At 50.6% G+C, this 20,023-nt stretch overlaps 2 protein-coding genes across 5 annotated transcripts in view; one reads left to right on the forward strand and one right to left on the reverse strand.

The window, feature by feature from the left end:
- The window catches only part of SYMPK (symplekin scaffold protein), a 37,909-nt gene extending 28,082 nt beyond the window's left edge, over window positions 1-9,827 (reverse strand). The window contains exons 1-6 of one of the 4 annotated variants that reach the window (XM_072755133.1): window positions 9,009-9,827; window positions 5,199-5,322; window positions 4,561-4,626; window positions 3,086-3,139; window positions 2,922-2,995; window positions 274-400 (exon numbers count right to left, since the gene is read on the reverse strand). In XM_072755133.1, the coding sequence (XP_072611234.1) occupies window positions 274-400; window positions 2,922-2,995; window positions 3,086-3,139; window positions 4,561-4,626; window positions 5,199-5,303 (426 nt within the window). In that variant the 5' untranslated portion in view covers window positions 5,304-5,322; window positions 9,009-9,827. Of the gene's footprint in view, window positions 1-273; window positions 401-2,921; window positions 2,996-3,085; window positions 3,151-4,560; window positions 4,627-5,198; window positions 5,323-9,008 lie in introns of all 4 variants that reach the window. The other 3 variants (XM_072755137.1, XM_072755136.1, XM_072755141.1) reach the window with 3 other exon arrangements.
- Window positions 9,828-9,968: 141 nt separating this feature from the next.
- FOXA3 (forkhead box A3) lies at window positions 9,969-17,802 on the forward strand. The gene is made up of 2 exons (XM_026014076.2): window positions 9,969-10,163; window positions 16,035-17,802. Exons 1-2 carry the CDS (start codon window positions 10,095-10,097, stop codon window positions 17,016-17,018), a joined length of 1,053 nt encoding a protein of 350 aa, XP_025869861.1. The 5' UTR covers window positions 9,969-10,094; the 3' UTR covers window positions 17,019-17,802.
- Window positions 17,803-20,023: the final 2,221 nt, after the last annotated feature.

Genomic DNA, 20,023 nt, shown 5'->3' on the forward strand with positions numbered 1-20,023 from the left:
TATAACTGAAAAGGCTACAAGTAAGACCTGTCAGGGGCGCCTGGGTGGCTCAATGGGTTAAGCATCAGCTCAGGTCATGATCTCAGGGTCCTGGGGTAGAGCCCTACATTGGGCTCCCTGCTAAGCGGGGAGTCTTCTTCTCCCTCTCCCTCCCTTGCCCTCCACTTGTGCTCCACATGTGCATACTTTCTCTCAATAAATAAAATCTACAATCTTAAAAAAAAAGAGAGACCTGTCAGACTGGGATACCCCCAGGTGGGAGGGACTGCTTACCTGTAGGGCCACCTTGTAGAGCTGGGTCATGGTGAGGATGGCCTTCTTCACCACATTCACATTCTCATCCCTCAAGAGCATGTTGAGGTTTGCAATCAGTTTCAGCAGTAACTCAATGTCTCGTTTGCTGGGGGAATAGAGGAAAAAGGCCAAGGTCAAGGTGGTCTTTGGATATGTGATGGGAGCTTGCGGTCCACAAGGAAAGGGAAATCAGGGTCAGTGTGTCAGGAGATGAGTGGAGGTGGGCGGAGTCAGGGACTGCATCTGTCTCGTTGGTCAGCACATCCAGAAACTGAGAATGCTTGGCACTTTCACAGCCACCCATGAAGCCTCTCTTGAGTTTGTCCTGCAATGCCCACTTTCACTCCAGTAGGGTCCTGCTATTCACATCAGGGGCAGGACTGCCAGCCAATTGTGTGAATGCAGACAAACCCACTGTCTCATTTAGGAGAGTACTTCCCTTGTAGCTTGCTGTGAACACTGAATCAATACTTGTAAAGTACTTGGAATGGTACAAAAAGTATTCATAAATACTAGCTGTCATCACTTTCAAGCACTTCGCTTTATGCAATTGTGAGTTTTGTTCGCTCGTTTACCTCAGTCTGAGGGCTCTGCAAGTGGGGGACCCTTTCTAGTCATACTAGCAGAGTCTCAATTTTTTGTTGCAGAATGAAATACATATTTGTTCAATGGATAAAAAAATTCAAGAAGTCCACACCTAGAACTCAGATCATGAATATAATTTTTACAACAGTCTACAATCTGAAGTTAAATACTAAGCTGATCAGCCAAAAAAATGAAACTCGAGGCAGCTGGGTGGCTCAGTCGGTTAAGCGACTGATCCTGGATTTCAGCTCAGGTCATCTCAGGATCATGGGACTGAGTCCAGAGTCAGGCTCTGCACTCAGCAAGGAATCTGCTTGAGATTCTCTTCCTTCCTCTCCCTCTGCCCCTCCTCCTGCTTGTGTGCATGTGCTTTCTCAAATAAATAAATCTTAAGGAAAAAAAAAAAAAAAAAGAACCTTAACTGCCAGCTACATGAAGTCAGAAACAATATCTGTATTTACTCACTGTTGTCTTCCTAAGCCTGACATAAATGCCTGGCACATACCTGTTGAAGATTTTATTTTATTTTCAAACTTAGGAAATTTATCACAAATTCTCCCAGTTAAAGGTGGAGATTACAAATTGTGGCAATGGCATTACAGATATGGGTCAAAATCCCAGCCCTGCCACATACTGGCTGTGTGGCCTTAAGAATCTCACTTCGCCTCTCTGAATCACAGTGTTGTCTTTAGATAAACGGGTCACATAACTAACCCATGGTGTTATTTTTGAAGATTGAAGTATGTAACAAACTAGGTGAAGCATTTAGTACAGTGCCTGACAAAGAGAAAACAAAATATTTTACTTTTTCTGAGTCACAAAACATCCAAAAAATGTTGAATGAACAAATGACTCAGCTTGAACAGGTCACTTTATCATTCTGAGCCTCAGTTTCTCCTTCCTTAAAAGGAGAGCAAACCCTCCATTCCCAAGGCTGCTGTGAAGATTACAGGTGAAAACAGAGGAAGGGATTTAACACAGCACATGGCAGAGTAAGCTTTCCATGTGGTCACTACTATCGTTAAAATTCTTGTTCAACAAATATGTGTTAAGTTCCTCCTGTGTGCCAACACCATTCTGGTGCGGGGATACAGTGGTCTATGATATGGAGAAGGCCTGTTCTCGTGGAGTGGACATTTTTGTGAGGAAGGGAAGCATCAAGGTAATCTCAACTAGTGAGAACACTGGAAAGAATAGTGCAAAGCCAGGAAAAGCTTGCTGAGGAAGACCAGAGTGAAGTGAAGGAGTGAGCCAGGTGGCTCCCTGGGGTGAGCATCCCTTGAGCGGGTACAGCAAGCTGAGAGAACAGTGTTTTTGGAGGAGGAAGAGGGAGGACGGAGGATGTAAGTGAAGATCAGGGAGGGCACCAGAAGATGAGGTGACAGTGAGGAGGAGTCTGGGTTTCAAACTAAGTGAGACAGTGGGCCAGTGGAATTCTGAGTGCAGAGATGATTCACATTTTAGCAGGCTCACTCTGGCTACTATGAGAGAGGAAGTAGGGCATGGGTCTGCTATTTCCTTTGGGGAGGATAAAAATGTTTTGGAACTAGATGGGTGAATGTGCTAAATGCCACTGAATTGTTCATTTAAAAATAGTTAATTCTGTGTTATGTGCATTTCTCTTCAATTAAATAGAAGAGAGGGGGTTAGGTAAGCAGATGGAAGGCCACTGGAGCCATCTAGGTGGGAGGTAATGGTGGCCTGGAGCACCTTAACAGCCAAGGAAGTGGTTGAAAAATGGTCAGATGCTGTTTAAATTTAGAAGGTAGAGCCAACAGTCCTTACTGAGGACACAGATATGAGGACGTCCTCAGTAAAGACTGTATAGACTGATATGAAGTAAGGACTGATATGAAGTGTGGGGGAGCTAGAGGAATCACGAATGATTCCAAGATTTTGACCTTATTAAATATTTGCTGAGCAATCAGTGTGCATGGGAGAGAAAATGGGTCCGAGAAGCAGAGGGCAGGGCCAGGAGGGGAGCTGAAGAGGCTGTCTCCACCAGGAGCACTCCCAGGGGCTCCCTTTGAGCCACCCCGTACCATGCCTCCTCGATGAAGCCGATGACAAATTTGCGCACTTCGATCGACTTGTCCGCTTGGAAAGCGATGATCTCCTGCCAACATCAGGAAGGCGGGTCAGGACTGCACCAGGATCCATCCCGTTACCCCTATACTCACACCCTCTCTCCCCATTGGTCACTCACGTCCAGAAAGTTGTCCAGTAGTGTAGGATCTTTGTTGATGATCAGTTCCTGGACCTGGAAGGACACTGGGGATGAGGAGGAGAGCCACACATATAAAACCAGGCTCCAATCAGTACAGATAGGAGCATGTAGGAAAAAACAGCATAGAGGTAGGCAGCAGAGAAATTCAGTTCAAATCCTGGCTTTGCCACTCCCAACCATGGCCCTGGCAAGTGGTTTGCCCTGAGTTTGTCTGCTCTTCTATAAAATGGGGGATCTTAAACACCAACTCATGGGCTCTTGTGAGGCTTTAATAAGGTGCAGGGCCCTAATCGGTAATTAGCACATGATACACCAGGGGGCTAAAGAAGAGGGAAATGCTGTACGAATTCCTTCCTGAGACTCATCCATCAATTCTCTCCACTCTCCTCTGTTTCTATTCCCCATTCACACTGCCACAATTCAGCAGGCGTTTCATGACAGAGAGAACCCATCTCCTGATGTCCTTGGACTTGCCAGGCTCTTTGGAATAAACTCTTCCAACAGATGTCCTCAGAGAAGCCCGGTGCCAGCACATGCCCAGCGCCTACTGCTGAGAGGTCAGGTCAGCTACCCAAGGCCACACGATGAGCAAGGAGCAGAACTAGGGTCCTCACCCAGGCAATCTGACCTCTGAATTGCACCTGCGTCCTGGTCTGAACCATACCTGGCCCCTCCCCTCTAAGTCTTCATGTCTTCTTTTGCCTTTGCATAAGCTCCTCTCAAGACACTCTCCGTTTCTTACTTAGCCTGCTTTTCTCCTTATTCTCCAGCTCTTCCAGAAAGCCCTTCCCTGACTCCCCAGCTCTAGGCTGGGTCAACAGTCCCCTCGAGGCTCCCACAGCAAAACTGGGTTCCTCCATCCCAGCCCTGTCCACTTTGTTCCCACTGTGTGGTAACCTGCATGTCTTTCCCACTAGACAGAAACCTGGCAGAGAGAAGATATAAGGATGAAGAGCATAGGATTTGGAGCTGGAATCCAGCATTCAAGTCCTAGTTCAACTAGCTTCTGGCATACTGACCTGAGGCTCATTATTCTAAGTTCTGAGACTCTGCTGCTTTCTGTAGAAATTGGGCCCCAATTACCCTGCTTCACAGAGCTTTTGTGAGAATTATTATTTTTATTTTTTTAAAGATTTTATTTATTTATTCATGAGAGACACAGAGAGGCAGAGACAAAGGCAGAAGGAGAAGCAGGCTCTCCGCAGGAAGCCTGATGTGGGACTAATCCCCAGACCCTGAGATTATGACCTGAGCCAAAGGGAGACACTCAATCACTGAGCCACTCAGGTGCCCCACTTTTGTGAGAATTAAATGACAGCATGCTTGTACGGCACCGGACACCACAGTAAGCATATCTTAAATGTGGACACTAGTGTTATAGCAATATCTTCTTTTTCACATGTTCCCACCCCCACCCTTGTGTTGCTTAGCCCAGCATCACCCCATCCCCTCACCTGTTTGAGTACTGTGATCTTTGAATCATTGGTAATCAGTGCTGCCTGGTTCAGGAGATCCACCACCTGGAAGGAGGGGGAGAGGCAGGTGATGGTGCTAGTTTTGCCAGCCCACCCAATTTGGCACCCCGTGGGCCCTGCAGCTGAGGGCGGAATGCCCAAAGACCGGGGCTGTGCCTCACCATCTAAGCCCTTCTCTCTCTCTCTCTCTCTCTCTCACTTTTTAAAAGATTTTATTTATTCATGAGAGACATACAGAGAGAGAGAGAGAGAGAGAGAGAGAGAGAGAGAGAGGCAGAGACACAGGCAAAGGGAGAAGCAGGCTCCATGCAGGGAGCCAGATGTGGAACTCAATCCCAGGACTCCAGAATCACACCCTGGGCCAAAGCAGGCGCTAAACGGCCGAGCCACCCAGGGATCCCCTCTTTCTCTTTTTTTAAATGATTTTATTTATTTATTTATTCATGAGAGACACACAGAGAAAGGCAAAGACATAGGCAGAGGGAGAAGCAGGCTCCCTGTAGGGAGCCCAATGTAGGACCTGATCCCAGAACCCCCAGGATCATGCCCTGAGCCACAGACAGATGCTCAACCACTGAACCACCCAGGCATCCCTAAGCCCTTCTCTCTATGCTCACTCTTTCTGAGGTGGTCATGCCATCGATGCCCGGCCCCTCCTCCTGTGTGAAGAACTGTGATGCCACGCTCCGCCGAGTGACACTATCTCCACTGCTGCCTGCCATGGCTGTTGTCCGGTACTTCCTGGAGAAAAAGAGGATAGACCAAGCTCTGGGACCCTGTGATAGGGTGGACCTTCACTCTGCCATCCACAAAGGTCGCAACTCTCCTTTCCATTCTGTCCTGTCCTGTGGGATCTTCTGAAGCCCCTCTCCCATCCCAGAGTCTGTCTTAGACTGTATATGTAGGGGTTATAATTTGGGAGAGACTGATGTCTCCCAGGTCAGAGGCAGTACCTCGTGGAGTACCAGGCTTCACCTCTAGTACTTTACACATTGCAGGCTGACTACAGACAACTGCTGAATGACTGAACAAATGAACACACGGGAGCCACCTCGCTGGTTTCAGTGCCTCATATTGCCCTCTGGACTGTACTCTGGACCAGTCAGGACATCAAGCTTTCTAAAACATAGCTCTGAGGAATACCAGGTACAGAGTTCCACACGCTAAGTATTCAACACAACAGAAAAGGCTAGTTAAATCACATTTCAGCCATTTTCTGGAATACTATATGGAGTTGTTTTTTTAAAAAGGGGATGGGGGAAGGAAAGACTTTAGGGCATCTGTCCCCAAAGTCACATTTGGCAAAACTATTTAATAAGGATCCATTACAGCATTATTCCTAACAGCAAAAGACTATTAACAACTCAAGCATTCTCAAACAGGCAGACTGGCTGAAAAACCATGTTAAATCCACATAATAAAAGACTTCAACTGTAAAAAGAAATGAGGGATGAAAAAAGAAGGAAAATCTCTATACATTGCTAGAACAGTGGATTCCAGCATCTATTAAGTAAAAACACGCAAAATGAAGACAATGTTTGCCACATGCTCCCTTCTTAATAAAGGGATATATACATACACACGTATTTTTTAAAGACCTTGAAAAGACAAAGCAAAAAGCAGAAGAGGGGGAAAAATAAAAAAAAAATCTGGCGAGTGTCAATGTATTATCATAAAAAGATGTCTAAATAAAATAAAATAAAATAAAATAAATAAATAAAAAGATGTCTGTGACAGCCTATAGCATCACAGAATACAGCAACTCAATCCATTTTTGTCAAGTTTGTGTATGTATACACAGAATGAACTGGGTCCGTTTCCTTTTTTGTGAAACAGGGATGGCAACAGTGTTTACCTCCCAGGACTATTCTGAAGAATAGATGAGTTAGTATACCAAAATAAACACAAGATCAATACAGCTACTATTTTTATGTACATACTCCTGAAAAATATCTGAAGGGTGTTGCTTAAACTGTTAAAGACAATTTGAGGAGGGTGAAAAAGATGTACCTTTTAAAAGGAATGCAATATATTGGGTACACCTGGGTGGCTCAGTGGTTAAGCGTCTGCCTTCAGCTCAGGGCATGATCTTGGAGTCCCGGGCTCAAGTCCCACATCAGGCTCCCCGCATGGAGCCTGCTTCTCCCTCTGCCTATGTCTCTGCCTCTCTCTCTGTGTCTCTCATGAATAAATGAATAAAATCTTAAAAAAAAAAAAAAAAAGGAATGCAATATATTGTACACAGTATTCAACAAATGTCTGCTGAATGAGTATCCAACAGTGTTCTTCCTAGTCTCCTTGTCACCTGTCACAACCACACCTTGCTTAGAGTCGAAGACATCACCCTCACCAAGGCCTAGGACTTTGTACGAGGGCTCCCTCACTTTCTTCTAGGGTCTCTGCTCCACGTCTGCCCTAACTGGGCAGTCTCCCTCTCCATCTATTCCATCTCCCTCTCCATCTATTACTCTGTTTTTCTACACAGTATTTATTATCATCAACATATAAGCTCCACGAAGGCCAGGATTTGTGTGTGTTTGTTCACTTTCAAGATCTCCATCATGTGAACAGTGCTTAGCACCTAGTAAGTACTCAATAAATATCTGAGTGAATGCCAAAGGGCCTCCCCAATTACTGGACTCAGGATCCCTCCCCTCCCCTTTGGCTCTAGAATGCTTGAAAAATAATAGCTAATATTTAAGAATATGTGCTGGGTACAATTCTAATATACATGCTGACTTTTTTTTTTTAAGATTTTATTTATTTATTTGAAAGAGACAAAGGTAGGGAGAGGAAAGCACGAGCAGAGAGGAGAGGATAAAGTAGGCTCCCCACTGAACGGGGAGCCTGATGCAGGGCTCGATCCCAGGACCCTGGAATCATGATCTGAGCCCATGACAGACACTTAACCAACTGAGCCACCCAGGCACCCCACATGTTAACTTATTTAAACTTCACAACACCCACTCTTTGAGGCAGGTATGGTTTTTAAGCTTCAATTTACAGATGAGGAAATTTGAAGGCAAGGGAGGTAAAGTCACTTGACTGAAGGCTCAGAGCCTCTAAGATATAGATGCAGCAGTAGGACTGCAGAATCTATCCTCCTCATCACTGTGCAGAACCGCCTCTCTGAAAGGAATTCCTTCTCTATCCCAGATCTATTGTGCAAGCCAAGAGGCATGGTCACCTGACAACCAGCATTCTGCTGTCCCTTATCAGAACATAATGAACCTTTTCATGATCAACCTTTCCAAACTTTCCACTCTCTCCATGACAATCATACATTGAGATCTACCTCTTTTTCTTTTTTTTTTAAACCCTGTGTCCTTCCCCTTCTTCTTTTTGGTTTATCCTTAAAAATTAAAAAAAAAATAAAAAATAAAAAAAAAAGTATATCCACATTTCCCTTTTCTTTTGTAAAAAAGGGAGCATATAATAGGCACTACCTTCTATTTCATTTGTCTTCACTGAATATATTCTGGAACCCACTCTATCACAGTGTATAGGTATTTTCGTGATTCCCTCCCTGAAACCCCGCATTTCCTTTCACAGTTGCATATTTTATTATGTAGATGTTATCAGCTTTTTTTCTGCCAGTCTCTCGATTAAAGAACATTTGGGGTGTCTATAGCATTTTTGCTATTACCAACTACCATTGTTTCCCCTTGTCTCCCGATGTACTCCTTACGGAGTACCACTACCCCAGTCCCACCTGGGAGTATGACGACTCCCCCCATACACGAAGTAACCCCAGAAGTATCTTTCATTCATTCTACGAACATCAACCGGGTGTCTTCAGTGTGACCAGCGCTGTGCTGGGAACACAGCGATAACCAACACATACTCTAAGCCCCTGTCCCCGTGGAGCTCACGATCAAGGACCTAATCAAAAAACCCCACAGATAAAGGTCCAGTGATAAATCAGACCACATGTGACATGAAGGAAAGGCACAGGGACCTATGAGAGCGTTTAAGAGGCGAATTTCGGGACGGAGGGCGGGAAAGGAGGGCTTTGCAGGGGGAAGTGACGTTGATGCCGAGACCCGAAAGATGAATGGGAGTTAGCCAGGCAGAATGGGTAAAAGGATGTTGCGGGCAGAGGGGACAGCATGTGCAAAAATCCTGAGGCGGGAAGGCGCGTGGCGAGTTTGAGGAACCGGAAGGCTAGTGCAGCTGTGAGGAGTGAGGAACGAGCAGAAAGACCGAGCCGGGGCCGGCGGGGCGGACGCGCCTTGGGGGCCACGTTGGAACTTTGCCCCGAGGGCATTGGGGAGCCACGGGAGGGTCCTGAGCTGGGGAAGAAACTGGGGTCCCGAACGTCACTGCTCCCCTTTCCTCGCAGCGCCCCAACCCGCCGGCCAGCGCCCCTGCCGCGTCAGGGTCCCTCCTCCCTTCGTTCCCGGGCCCCCACGCCGCCCCCCGCTCACCGCGGCGCCGACCTCCGTCCCCCTCGCGCCCCCTCAGCAGCGCCTCTTCACAGACGCCGCCGTCGCCATCTTCCGTTCGCCGCCGGGACACTGCGCACGCGCCGCCCACACAGGGCCGCTGGGAAATGGAGTCCACACTGAGGCCCGCCCCCTCCCCTACCTCCTGCGGCGCGAGAGGCCTTCCGCCTCCCCCCCGCCCCTACCCGACGAGGCCCGGGAGCTTTTCATTTCCGGCCTTTGAACGCCAAGCCTTAAGGGAAATGTAGTCCCTTAGCAGAGGCACTGGACGGAAAGGGAGGTAGAGGCTTCTGGGAAATGGAGTACACGGTGGTTCTGAGTCCCTGGACGGCTGGTGTTAGAGCGAGCGGAGAGTCCGGGCAGCGAAGCTCCGAGGTCCTGGAGGTGGCCTGTTGCCCCAGTGGAGTCTAAGCAGAGTCCCCGATTCCCTCCACCTTAGGTCCTGGCCATTTACGCGGTCTGGAGCATTTCCAGCTGTCGGAAGCTAAAGTCTTCCAGTCCGTCCAATCGGAATGTGGGGCCGAGGGTCTCTTATGGTCCTCACCGTAGCATACGGACCTCTGGAGTCGCCTGCGCTCTGAGGCCCCTTTCCTCCGTCTCGGTCATGCCGGGCTCTGGCTGTTCGCCCACTCCTGTCCAAATAATGAAACCCGCTGGGGCAGAAGAGCCCCAGGGTTCTGCCCTTGGGGAGAACTTTAGCATGGGCAGTGTCGCCCACCCGTGGCTCGCTTGCTCTTCCACCACCTCCAGCTCTCACGGCCTCGGGCTGCGGCTCCCGGCGCCTGAGGTCTGTCTCCGCGCAATCCCGCAGGGGGCGCCCCAGGCCGAGCGCGCCGCCCTCGGGGAGGCGGGAGGGGAGCCCGGGGCGGGCAAGGGCGGGGGGGTGGGGGGGGGGGGTGTCCCAGCTATAAAGCGTGGCCGCCTCCCGCGGCGCCCAGGACGGCTGGGACCCCGGGCGGTCGGACGGGCGGGCAGCGGTCGGAACTCGGGCCGTGCCGGCTGAGAGATCTGAAGCGCTCGGTTCCCCCCGGGCCGGAGCGAGGGCGGGAGGGGGCGCAGGCCCGGGGGATGCTGGGCTCGGTGAAGATGGAGGCCCATGACCTGGCCGAGTGGAGCTACTACCCGGAGGCGGGCGAGGTGTGTCCTCGGGGATGGCGGAGCGGGAAGTGGGGGGCAGGAATCAGGGTGCGAGCGTGAATGGGGGTGAGGATGGGGTGTGGGATCGAATGGGGGTTCCGACTACTGTTGAGGAGCAGAGGAACCAGAGACACGGAGACCAGGTGTAGGAGTCAGGGATGGGAGAAGGAGGCATGGGAGTGCGGTTTCGGCTGGTTGGAGCGAGGGCTCAAACGGAAAAATTTAGGCAAGGGTCAGGTCATAGTTTAAACGTGAAGCTTGGGTGTTGGGGACCCCAAACCCAAGAGATTAAAGTGAAAAAATCAAAGATAGGAATCGGAGTTCCAGGATAGGGGACAGAGCTGGGGGATTGGGAAATGGGGTCCAAAAGCAGAGGGGTGGAGGAGGGAAGACCTGGAACAAGGAGATGAGAAAAGAAAGGTCACCCTTAAGGAAAGTCCGAGGTGGGAGCCCAGGGGTTGAATATAGTTAAAGACGAGGGGTCCTGGGGGTAGAAATCAGAATTGGGGTTGGGGCATAAGCATCTTGAGGGTGGCGATCTAAGAGTCAGAAAAAGGTATTGGTGCTCAGAGTTAAGAGATAGAGGCGCTCAGAGATGAAACATGGCTTGGGAACCTGTAATAACAGGTGGGTAAGAGTTGGGGCTCAGATAGATGGGGGCCCAGATGGGATCAGAGTTGGGAGCCTGAGAGCAGATGTGAGCAACAGCATTGTCAGGAGAGAGGTCAATTTCCACCCCCCATCCTTATTCATGACCCTTAGCCCTCCCGACTGAACTTCAGTGGTTTAATTGTTTTTAGAGACCCTCAGCAGGGACACTCCCTGTTGGAGACTGGAGGGTTTCAGATTTCACACCACCACCACCCCCATTCCAGTAATCTCCAGTAATTGCTAATGTCCTCTCTTGTCCCATCTATGACAAGGCCAGCCTTGGAGTAGGGGGCGGAGTGGATCTTAATCCCCTCACCTCAGCAGAGGGAAAGTCCTTCCCCAAGTCTAACTCCCATTCCTATTGCTGCAAGGGCTCCTCCCCCTTAGCTGGTTCTTTCAAGCGTCAAGATGAAATGGCAGGGGAGGGTAGGAGGGTTAGGGGGGTCCAGACATTTAGGTTCCTAACTTAGAAAGAGACTTTGGGCTTCTTTCAAGTCAGAAGGAGACTGGAATGTCTGAGATCTCCACAGATTCTGAGATCTGGGTGTTTACAGGGGCCCCCACTGTGCCTGAGTTCTGGGGCTGGGGTTTGAAGCTCGGGGTGGGACTCCTGGTTCCCCAGGCCTGCGGGGCTTGGCAAAGTGCCCGGGAGGGGCCAGTCCTGGGGCTGTGGAGGTGTGAGGTGCACGTGGGGTGGGGCAGGCCGACCAGGGAAGGGATTGAGAGTGCTGAGAGCTGGAGCTGGAACTGCTGAAGGTGTCATTTGTATGGTGGGGAAGGCAGAGACCTGGTTGGAAGTGGAGGCTCCCAGGTAGTGGGGTTGGGGGGGGGAATCCTAGCTGAACCCCTAGAGAGTTAGAGCCTGGGGCCATGATTTTAAAAGACCAGCTACAAATCTGTGTTGCTGAGGTTGGGGTACATCTTTAAGAAGTAAGTTGTGCGGGTCTAGGACGGAGGAGTCACTATCTGGGCACAGGCTGAAATTTAATAATTTGCATGGAAATTGTGTCAGAAATTGAGGGACCGTCTAGAGTTGATTAGCATTTGGGGGCATATTTCAGAAAAAGTTAACATATGAGGTGTCGGAAATGGAAATAGGGTATCCCCAGCCTTCCCACCAGCTGAGCCACCTCCTCTCCCCCTGAGTCTGAACAATAGGGAGAGAAACATTTGCACTCGCTCAGCAACTAAGAACTGAGAGGGTCCCCAAACTGCTTCTTGCTCACAGCACCCTCCTGCTGGGGTGATTGACACCCCCGGTCAGGCTCCCTGTCAGGAAGGAAATTGGAAAGTTAGCACCCTGGGGTGTCCCCACTGGGCTCCAGTCCTCACAGATCAGCTCGTCCAAGAGCTCCCCCCTTTTAGAAATGGGAACTCTGAAGCCTCTCAGAGTGTTAGGGGCTGCTGCAGGATCTGGACTGGGACTGGGAGGAGGCTTCTGGCTTCACACTGCCTTCCCGGACTCCCTGTCACACCCTCCCCCAGAAACAATAAGGAAATGAAAGGAGAGAAAGTCCAGCCTCCTGGTATGGGGGTGCAGATCCCCTGAGGGCTTCCCCCCCAATCTCAGCCCCGCCCTGGCAGGGGAGATCCGGCTTACACCCGGACACTGGGGGTTCATCCCAGCCCTGGGGCGTGGGAAAGCCTAGGGTGGATTAGGGCTGCTGGAGTGCTTAAGGTCAGACCTCAAGGAGGACTTCCGGGTGGGTGGGGACCCAGAAAAGGACAGCCGTGGGGTCCCAATCATCCTTCCTCTGTGATACAAAAGAGCCTGATGGGGTTGGAGCATTGGAGTGTGGGTCACAGAGGGATTTAGGAACTCTCTGTGGATGCCCCTGAGTGCATTGCCTCTCCTCAGCTCTGAAAGACCCGCTTCCCTTATACTGGGGAGGGGGTGCAATCCGCCAAGGTGGTGGTGGGGATACCAGTGCACAGAGGAGGGGTAGCTGTGACTCCAGTTTTAGTGGGAGGCTTCTGGGGAGACGGTGATGCTGAGGCCAGGAGACAGGGATACAGAGAAGTGCCGGAAAGAAAGAGACATGGCAGGGGAGTGGGGCAGAGAGAGACAGGGAGAGATAAGGTGTGGGGGAGAAAGATGGGGTTGGAGAGAGTCATAAGGAGGGAACGGCAGGGGTTTGGGGAGAGATAAGAGAGACAGGAGAAGGAGGGAAGGCAGAGGGGCGAGAAAGAGGTGGGGAGAGACAGGGCTGGGAAAAGCAGCTTGGAAGGAGACTGGGGAGTAGAGGGGAGGAGCGGAGAGGTACTGAGACGGGGAAAGAGATGGACAGATACACATGGAGCCAGCTGGGAGCCTCGAGACCAAAGACAAAAGAACTCCCTGGAAGTGTGTGTGTGTGTGTGTGTGTGTGTGTGTGTGTGAGAGAGAGAGAGAGAGAGAGAGAGAGAGAGAGAGAGAGATTCTCTGCACTCAGACTAGAGTTGGTTGTCACCTGTCCCTGACTCTGCGTGACCCTGGCACTTCCCTTCTCTCTCAGGACCTTGGGAGCCGCAGACCCTTACAGTGACAGGGGACGAGACAGGACCCACTGACTCACAGCAAAGGTGGCTCCTACTGGAAATATAGCAGCACCTTCCCCCCCTCCCCCCTGCAGTGCTACAAGAGCCCCTCATGGGAAGGGAGCAGGACAGTTGGTGGACTAGGGGAGAGAGGATGGTGGACAGTGGATGGAAGGGGTAAATACACACAGCGAGGGGTAAATACACACCACCCACCATGATTTCTGTTTTCCGTGTTTATCTTGTTCATTTCTTGCTAGACTGTCAGGTCTGTAAAGGCAGGTCTTGAAGTCTGTCTTGGTCACTGCGTTTATAGCGCGATCCAGAGAGCCGGACTGCCTAAATTCAGAGTCCTGCCCCTTCCTTACTGTCTGACCCTGGACGACCTCTCTGGGCCTCAGCTTGGTCAGCTATACAATGGGTGTCATATAGCACCTCCCCTGTGGTTCGGTTGGTTGTAAAGGTTGAAAGGGAGACCTTTCCTGTGAAGTGCTTGGAGCAGGGCCTGGCACAAAGTAGGTGGCCAATAGATATTTGTTCAATGGATGAAAGAAGAGAGGGTTACTTAGACCTAGCAATGCCTCTGTATTTCACTGAGCTAAGATGCATGTTTTTCATTTGAACGTTTCTGAAAATGGGATGGGTTTTACAGTCAACAGTGTCCAGGGATTGAGAATGTTTTTTTCCCCTTGCTTACTGGTACTTAAAATTAACACCGCAGCTTACAAATAGCGATGTCAGATCCCTGGGCGACTCAGTGGTTTAGTGCCTGCCTTTGGCCCAGGGTGTGATCCTGGAGACCTAGGATCGAGTCCCACATCGGGCTCCCTGCATGGAGCCTGCTTCTCCCTCTGCCTGTGTCTCTGCCTCTCTCTCTCTCTGTCTCTCTGTCTCTCATGAATAAATAAATAAATAAAAATATTGAAAAAAAATAAATAGTGATGTCTTAGATTCAGTGATACATAGTAACGAGATGATATATATTAGGTTGAAATGTAATTTTTTCAGACTGAAACATTTTTTAAAAAGTTTTTAGACTTTTATTTATTTAAGTAAGCTGTACACCCAGTATAGGGCTCGAACTCACGATCCTGGAGATCGGGAGTCTCATGCTTTTCTGACTGAGCCAGCCAGGTGTCCCCATATCCTGAAACATTTCTGATCTAAAACAACTGTAATTCTATAGTCCGAAAAGTGATAGAGAGTACCCGTGTAGATGAGATGGTTAGATAAATCAGGAGTTTTCAATTTTTTCAATTTTAGGATCTCTTTACATGCTTAAAAATTATTGAGGACCCCAAACAGTTTTTTTCATGTAAATTATGTCTATCCATCGTTATTGCGTTTAAAAAAAGTTACCGCATTAGAAATTAAAACTGAGAAATTTTTAAAATAGGGATTGATTTTTTTTTTTTTTAAGATTTTATTTATTTGGGACGCCTAGGTGGCTCAGTGGTTGAGTGTCTGCCTTTGGCTCAGGGTGTGATCCCCGAGTTCCAGGATCGAGTCCCACATCGGGCTCCCTGCATGGAGCCTGCTTCTCCCTCTGCCTATGTCTCTGCTTCTTTCTGTGTGTCTCTCATGAATAAATAAATAAAATCTTAAAAAAAAAAGATTTTATTCATTTATTTGACAGAGAAGACAAGCAGGGGGAGCAGACAGAGGGAGAGGGAGAGGGAGAAGCAGGCTCCTTGCTGAGCAGGAGGAGTGGGGCTCTATTCTGGGACCCCCAGGATCATGATCTGAGCCGAAGGCAGATTCTTAATTTTAAACTAACAATTTAAACTAATTTAAAACTAACCAAGTAATTTTAAACTAACAATTTTTTGCATAAATATTTTGTTTTATTAATAACTATATTTCAGGGCACCTGGCTGTCTCAGCTAGTAGAGCATGCAAGTCTTGATCTCAGGGTTGTGAGTTCAAGCCCCATGTTGGGCATGGAGCCTATTTTTAAAAATTAAAATAAAATAAAATAACTACATTTCAAAACATTTAACAAGAAGAGTGGCACTGTTATATTTTTGGCAAATTTTTTCAGTGTCTGGTTCGATAGGAGACAGCTGGATTCTTGTGGCTGCTTCTACATTTGGTCTGTTGCAATGTCACATGTCCGGTGGCCTCACTTGTACACTCCTGAGAAAAAGAGAATGAAAAAGCTAATAATTTCTTAGCATTATATGCAAATAATTTTGACCTCCTGGACACCCTAAAAGGGTCTTGGAGATTCCCCAAGACATCCTGGACCACACTTTGAGAACCACTTGAAGCATGAGCTCCAATATATGGGAACATAGGGGATGAAGGATGAAGTCAGGGATGGGGTACACGAGGATGGGGAAGAGAGAGAGAGAGACTTCCAGAGACAGCCATCTACAGACAGAGGTAAGGATGGGAGGGACTTGTAGAAGACAGGGATGCCTGGGAGGCTCAGTGGTTGAACATGTGCATTTGGCTCGGGTCATGATCTCAGAGTACTGGGATCAAATCCCTCATCAGGCTCCCCACAGGGAGCCTGCTTCTCCCTCTGCCTATGTCTCTGCCTTTCTCTCTGCGTCTTTCATGAATAAATAAAATCTTAAAAAAAAAAAAGAAGAGGCAAGGCAGACAGACAGATGGACACATAGCAGGGGGGCCGGTAACCCTTTGCTGACCAGCAAAGCGGCAGCTCACTGACCTCTCCCCATCTCTCTTTCCTTGCAGGTCTACTCACCGGTGACCCCAGTGCCCAGCATGGCCCCCCTTAACTCTTACATGACCCTGAACCCTCTGAGCTCTCCCTACCCCCCCGGGGGGCTCCCTGCCTCTCCACTGCCCTCAGGACCCCTGGCGCCCCCAGCCCCTGCGGCACCCCTGGGGCCCACCTTCCCGGGCCTGGGTGCCAGCAGTGGTGGGGGCAGCAGCTCGGGGTATGGGGGCCCGGGAGCGGGGCTGGTGCCGGGGAAGGAGATGCCCAAAGGCTACCGGCGGCCACTGGCCCACGCCAAGCCGCCATATTCCTACATCTCGCTCATCACCATGGCCATCCAGCAGGCGCCAGGCAAGATGCTGACCCTGAGCGAGATCTACCAGTGGATCATGGACCTCTTCCCCTACTACCGGGAGAACCAGCAACGCTGGCAGAACTCCATCCGCCACTCTCTGTCTTTCAACGACTGCTTTGTCAAGGTGGCGCGCTCCCCAGACAAGCCGGGCAAGGGCTCCTACTGGGCCCTGCACCCCAGCTCGGGTAACATGTTTGAGAACGGCTGCTACCTGCGCCGCCAGAAGCGCTTCAAGCTGGAAGAGAAGGTGAAGAAAGGGGCTGGCGGGACCTCCACCTCCAAGAACAGTGCGGGGGCTGCCGCCTCGGCCACCACCCCTGCTGCCCAGGTCACCTCTCCCCCGCAGCCCCAGCCTCCACCACCTGAGCCGGAGGCCCCTGGCGGGGAAGATGTGGGGGCTCTGGACTGTGGCTCACCCCCTTCCTCCACACCCTATTTCACTGGCCTGGAGCTCCCGGGGGAGCTGAAGCTGGATGCACCCTACAACTTCAACCACCCTTTCTCCATCAACAATCTGATGTCAGAACAGACACCAGCACCTCCTAAACTGGACGTGGGGTTTGGGGGCTATGGGGCAGAGGGTGGGGAGCCTGGGGTGTACTACCAGGGTGTCTATTCCCGCTCTCTGCTTAACGCATCCTAGCAGGGGTGTGGGAGCATGGTGGGCGGGGTATGGCTGTAGCTCACACCATCAGGCGCTTGGGGCCTGGTTCATCCTCCTGGTGACACTTTGCTTGTCCCATCAGTTAACATCTTGGTTGGTCTATTACTGTGGTGACTGCTGTCTCTGTGAGCATCGTGTCAATCCTTTGGGTACTGTGATAACTGCCGTTGACGTCTTGGTGTGCCCACTGGGCACTACAAAGACTGCCATGTTGATTGATGTGATTAATCCATCCATTGGGCACTCTGATGGCCGCCATCTGGGATGACATCTTAGTAGGCCCTTTGGACATGGCGATGGACATCCTCTTGACTGACCCTTTGGATGCGATGGTGATATCATTTCAATGACATCTTCTCTGGCCCACTGGGCGCTGCAATCACTTCCTTTTGGGTGGACTTCTTGGTGTACCAGACACCAAGTTGGCCACCATCCTGCATAACATCTCCTTTTGGCACATTGGGTGCTATGATGGCCACCATCTTGGTTGACTGACATAACCAGTATACTGTTGTGCACTGTGACAGCTCCCACAGCCCCTGGGTTGGCCATTGTCATCCCTGTCTCTTTGGTGTGAGTTGAGTGAGGGATGGAGGTGAGAATACTCCTTGGTTTTTTCTGGAGCCCATTCCCCCCTCTGGTCCAGGAGAAACCAGAATGGACTGGCTAGGGTGTGAGGAATTTCTACTGAAGTCTGGTTCTTGCCTGGGAAGCGGGATACTGGCTGTGTTTGACCATTAAAGGCACTGTTTCTGCCTCTTGCTGAATGTCTCTTTTCCTTGGCGGGTGGGCCCTGTGGGGCTTGAACGCCTGAATTGCTGTGTCCCTGTCCCCTCTCCTTCCTGCCCCTAAGAGCTGGCTGCCTCTGGGGGAAGGGCTGGGGGAGGCATCGACCTGACCTTTGGCTCTTTACTGTCCCTGACCCCAAGGACAGTTTGCTCACAGATAGCAGCCCCCGCAGCAGTGGGGCCAGGGCAGCAGGGGGAGGTGGCTCCGCAGTGACCAAGGCCATCTCCCCACCCCCACTCCCCAGACACACACCTCCAGCTCTGAGGCCCAAGGAGCCCAGGGGCTGCTTAATTTTTGGTTAAACTGGGGAGGAGGAGAAGGCACAAACAAGGTGTTAATTAAAGGAGACTGTGTGTGTGTGTGTGTGTGTGTGTGTGTGTGTGTGTGTGTGTGTGTTGGGGCTTATCTGTGGGGGGGGGAAGTGGGGTCTCCGTTGGTCATAGGATATCACTGTGCCCACTGGGGTCTCTGGGGTCTGCCCATTGTTACCCCTGAGTGTTACCTATGCTTTGTATCCCTCCATCATGTGAGTTTTTATGTCTGTTCACACTCTGGGTGTTACCTGTGGGTGTCCTGAGATCTCTGTTTTTTGTTTTGTTTTGTTTTGTTTTTTAAAGATTTTATTTATTGGGATCCCTGGGTGGCGCAGCGGTTTGGCGCCTGCCTTTGGCCCAGGGCGCGATCCTGGAGACCCGGGATCGAATCCCACGTCGGGCTCCCTGCATGGAGCCTGCTTCTCCCTCTGCCTGTGTCTCTGTCTCTCTCTCTCTCTCTGTGTGTGTGACTATCATAAATAAATAAAAATTAAAAAAAAAAAAGATTTTATTTATTTATTCATGAAAGACACAGAGAGGCAGACACTGGCAGAGGGAGAAGCAGGCTCCCTGCGGGGAGCCCAGTGTAAGACTCAATCCCCAGACCCCAGGATCACGACCTGAGCCAAAGGCAGATGCTCAACCACTGAGCCACCAGGCGTCCGTCTCTTACTGTTTTGTGCATGTGGTTCTTTTTATACACCTACCCCTGGGTTCTTGTGGGTCTCACACCGTTAGGCGCACGTCTCCATATGTCAGTTTGCGTACCTGATGCCTCCAGGAATCTCTGTGTGGCTCAGTCGGTGTCACAGACCTGCCTGTCGCTGTGTGTTTTGTGTACCTCTGTGTCAGCATCTGCCTGTATGTTTAAAAGAGTCTGCTTGTGCCCTCCTATTATGCCTGTCCCTGTTGTGTGGAGGGTCCCCTGTCTCTTCTGCAGGCAGGTGTGTGGAGAAGGAGCTCCGTCCTCCTTTGGCAGCTCTGGGCCTCTGGGGGTTGGTGGGTGTCTGGGGGTCCCTGTTCCTCCAGGTCTCTCCCTAGGCTCCCGAGTCTGGTGTCAGGTGCTCAGATGCTCTAATCGCGTGGCTCTGGGGGCAAGAGGGTGTGCACACCCTGCCTCTCACTTCACAGAGTGGAAGCTGAGGCTCAGAATGGAAGGGACTGGGCCAGCGTCATTCAGCCAGGCTAGAGCCGGTGGGCAGGTTTGGTCTTATTTTTGTCTTTCCTTCTTTGGGGTTTGCCTTTCTCGGTCCTTGGTTCTCTAGTGGCTCATTCATTTGTTCCTCAGACATTCGTTCAGAGACCAAAGGCTGCCTGTTAACTAGTGTGTGTGCAGTGTCTCCCCCCCCCAGTTTCTGTGTGTCCATATTTCTATCTCTTAGTGTCCTCTCTCTGTGTCACTCTGTCCTTAGCCCTCTCTTTGGGCTGGGCTGTTGTCTCTTGACTTTTTTGAAAACTTTTGCTCATCCTCTGTAGTCTACCTCTTAGACAGTCGGCCTTGTGCTTTCTCTCTCATTCACTCCATTGCTTGGACTCTGTCCCTCCCTCTCTCTGGGCCCTGGGTGGCTCCCTCCTTCTCTTGGGGACTGTGACTCCTTTCCCAGGTCTGTCCCCCCCACCCTCGCCACCCCCACTCCTTTGGATCTCCAGCCTCACTCCTCCTTCTCTAGTCTCCCGTTCCCTGAGTTTCTGCCTCTACCTGCCACCTCGCAAGCCAGGCCCTCTATTTCTGTCGCTGTGCCCGCCCTGCCCGGCTGCGTGTCACCACCCCCCCCCCCGCCCCCTGCCGTGCTGGCTCCCCGTCAGCCGTCCCACCAGCCTCGGCTGTCCTGGGCAGGCCGGGGAATTCCTCCTGGTTCCTGGAAAAAACAACTGGGGCCG

This window comes from Vulpes vulpes, chromosome 1 (assembly GCF_048418805.1).
Source record: "Vulpes vulpes isolate BD-2025 chromosome 1, VulVul3, whole genome shotgun sequence".
NCBI classification, from domain to species: Eukaryota; Metazoa; Chordata; class Mammalia; order Carnivora; family Canidae; genus Vulpes; species Vulpes vulpes.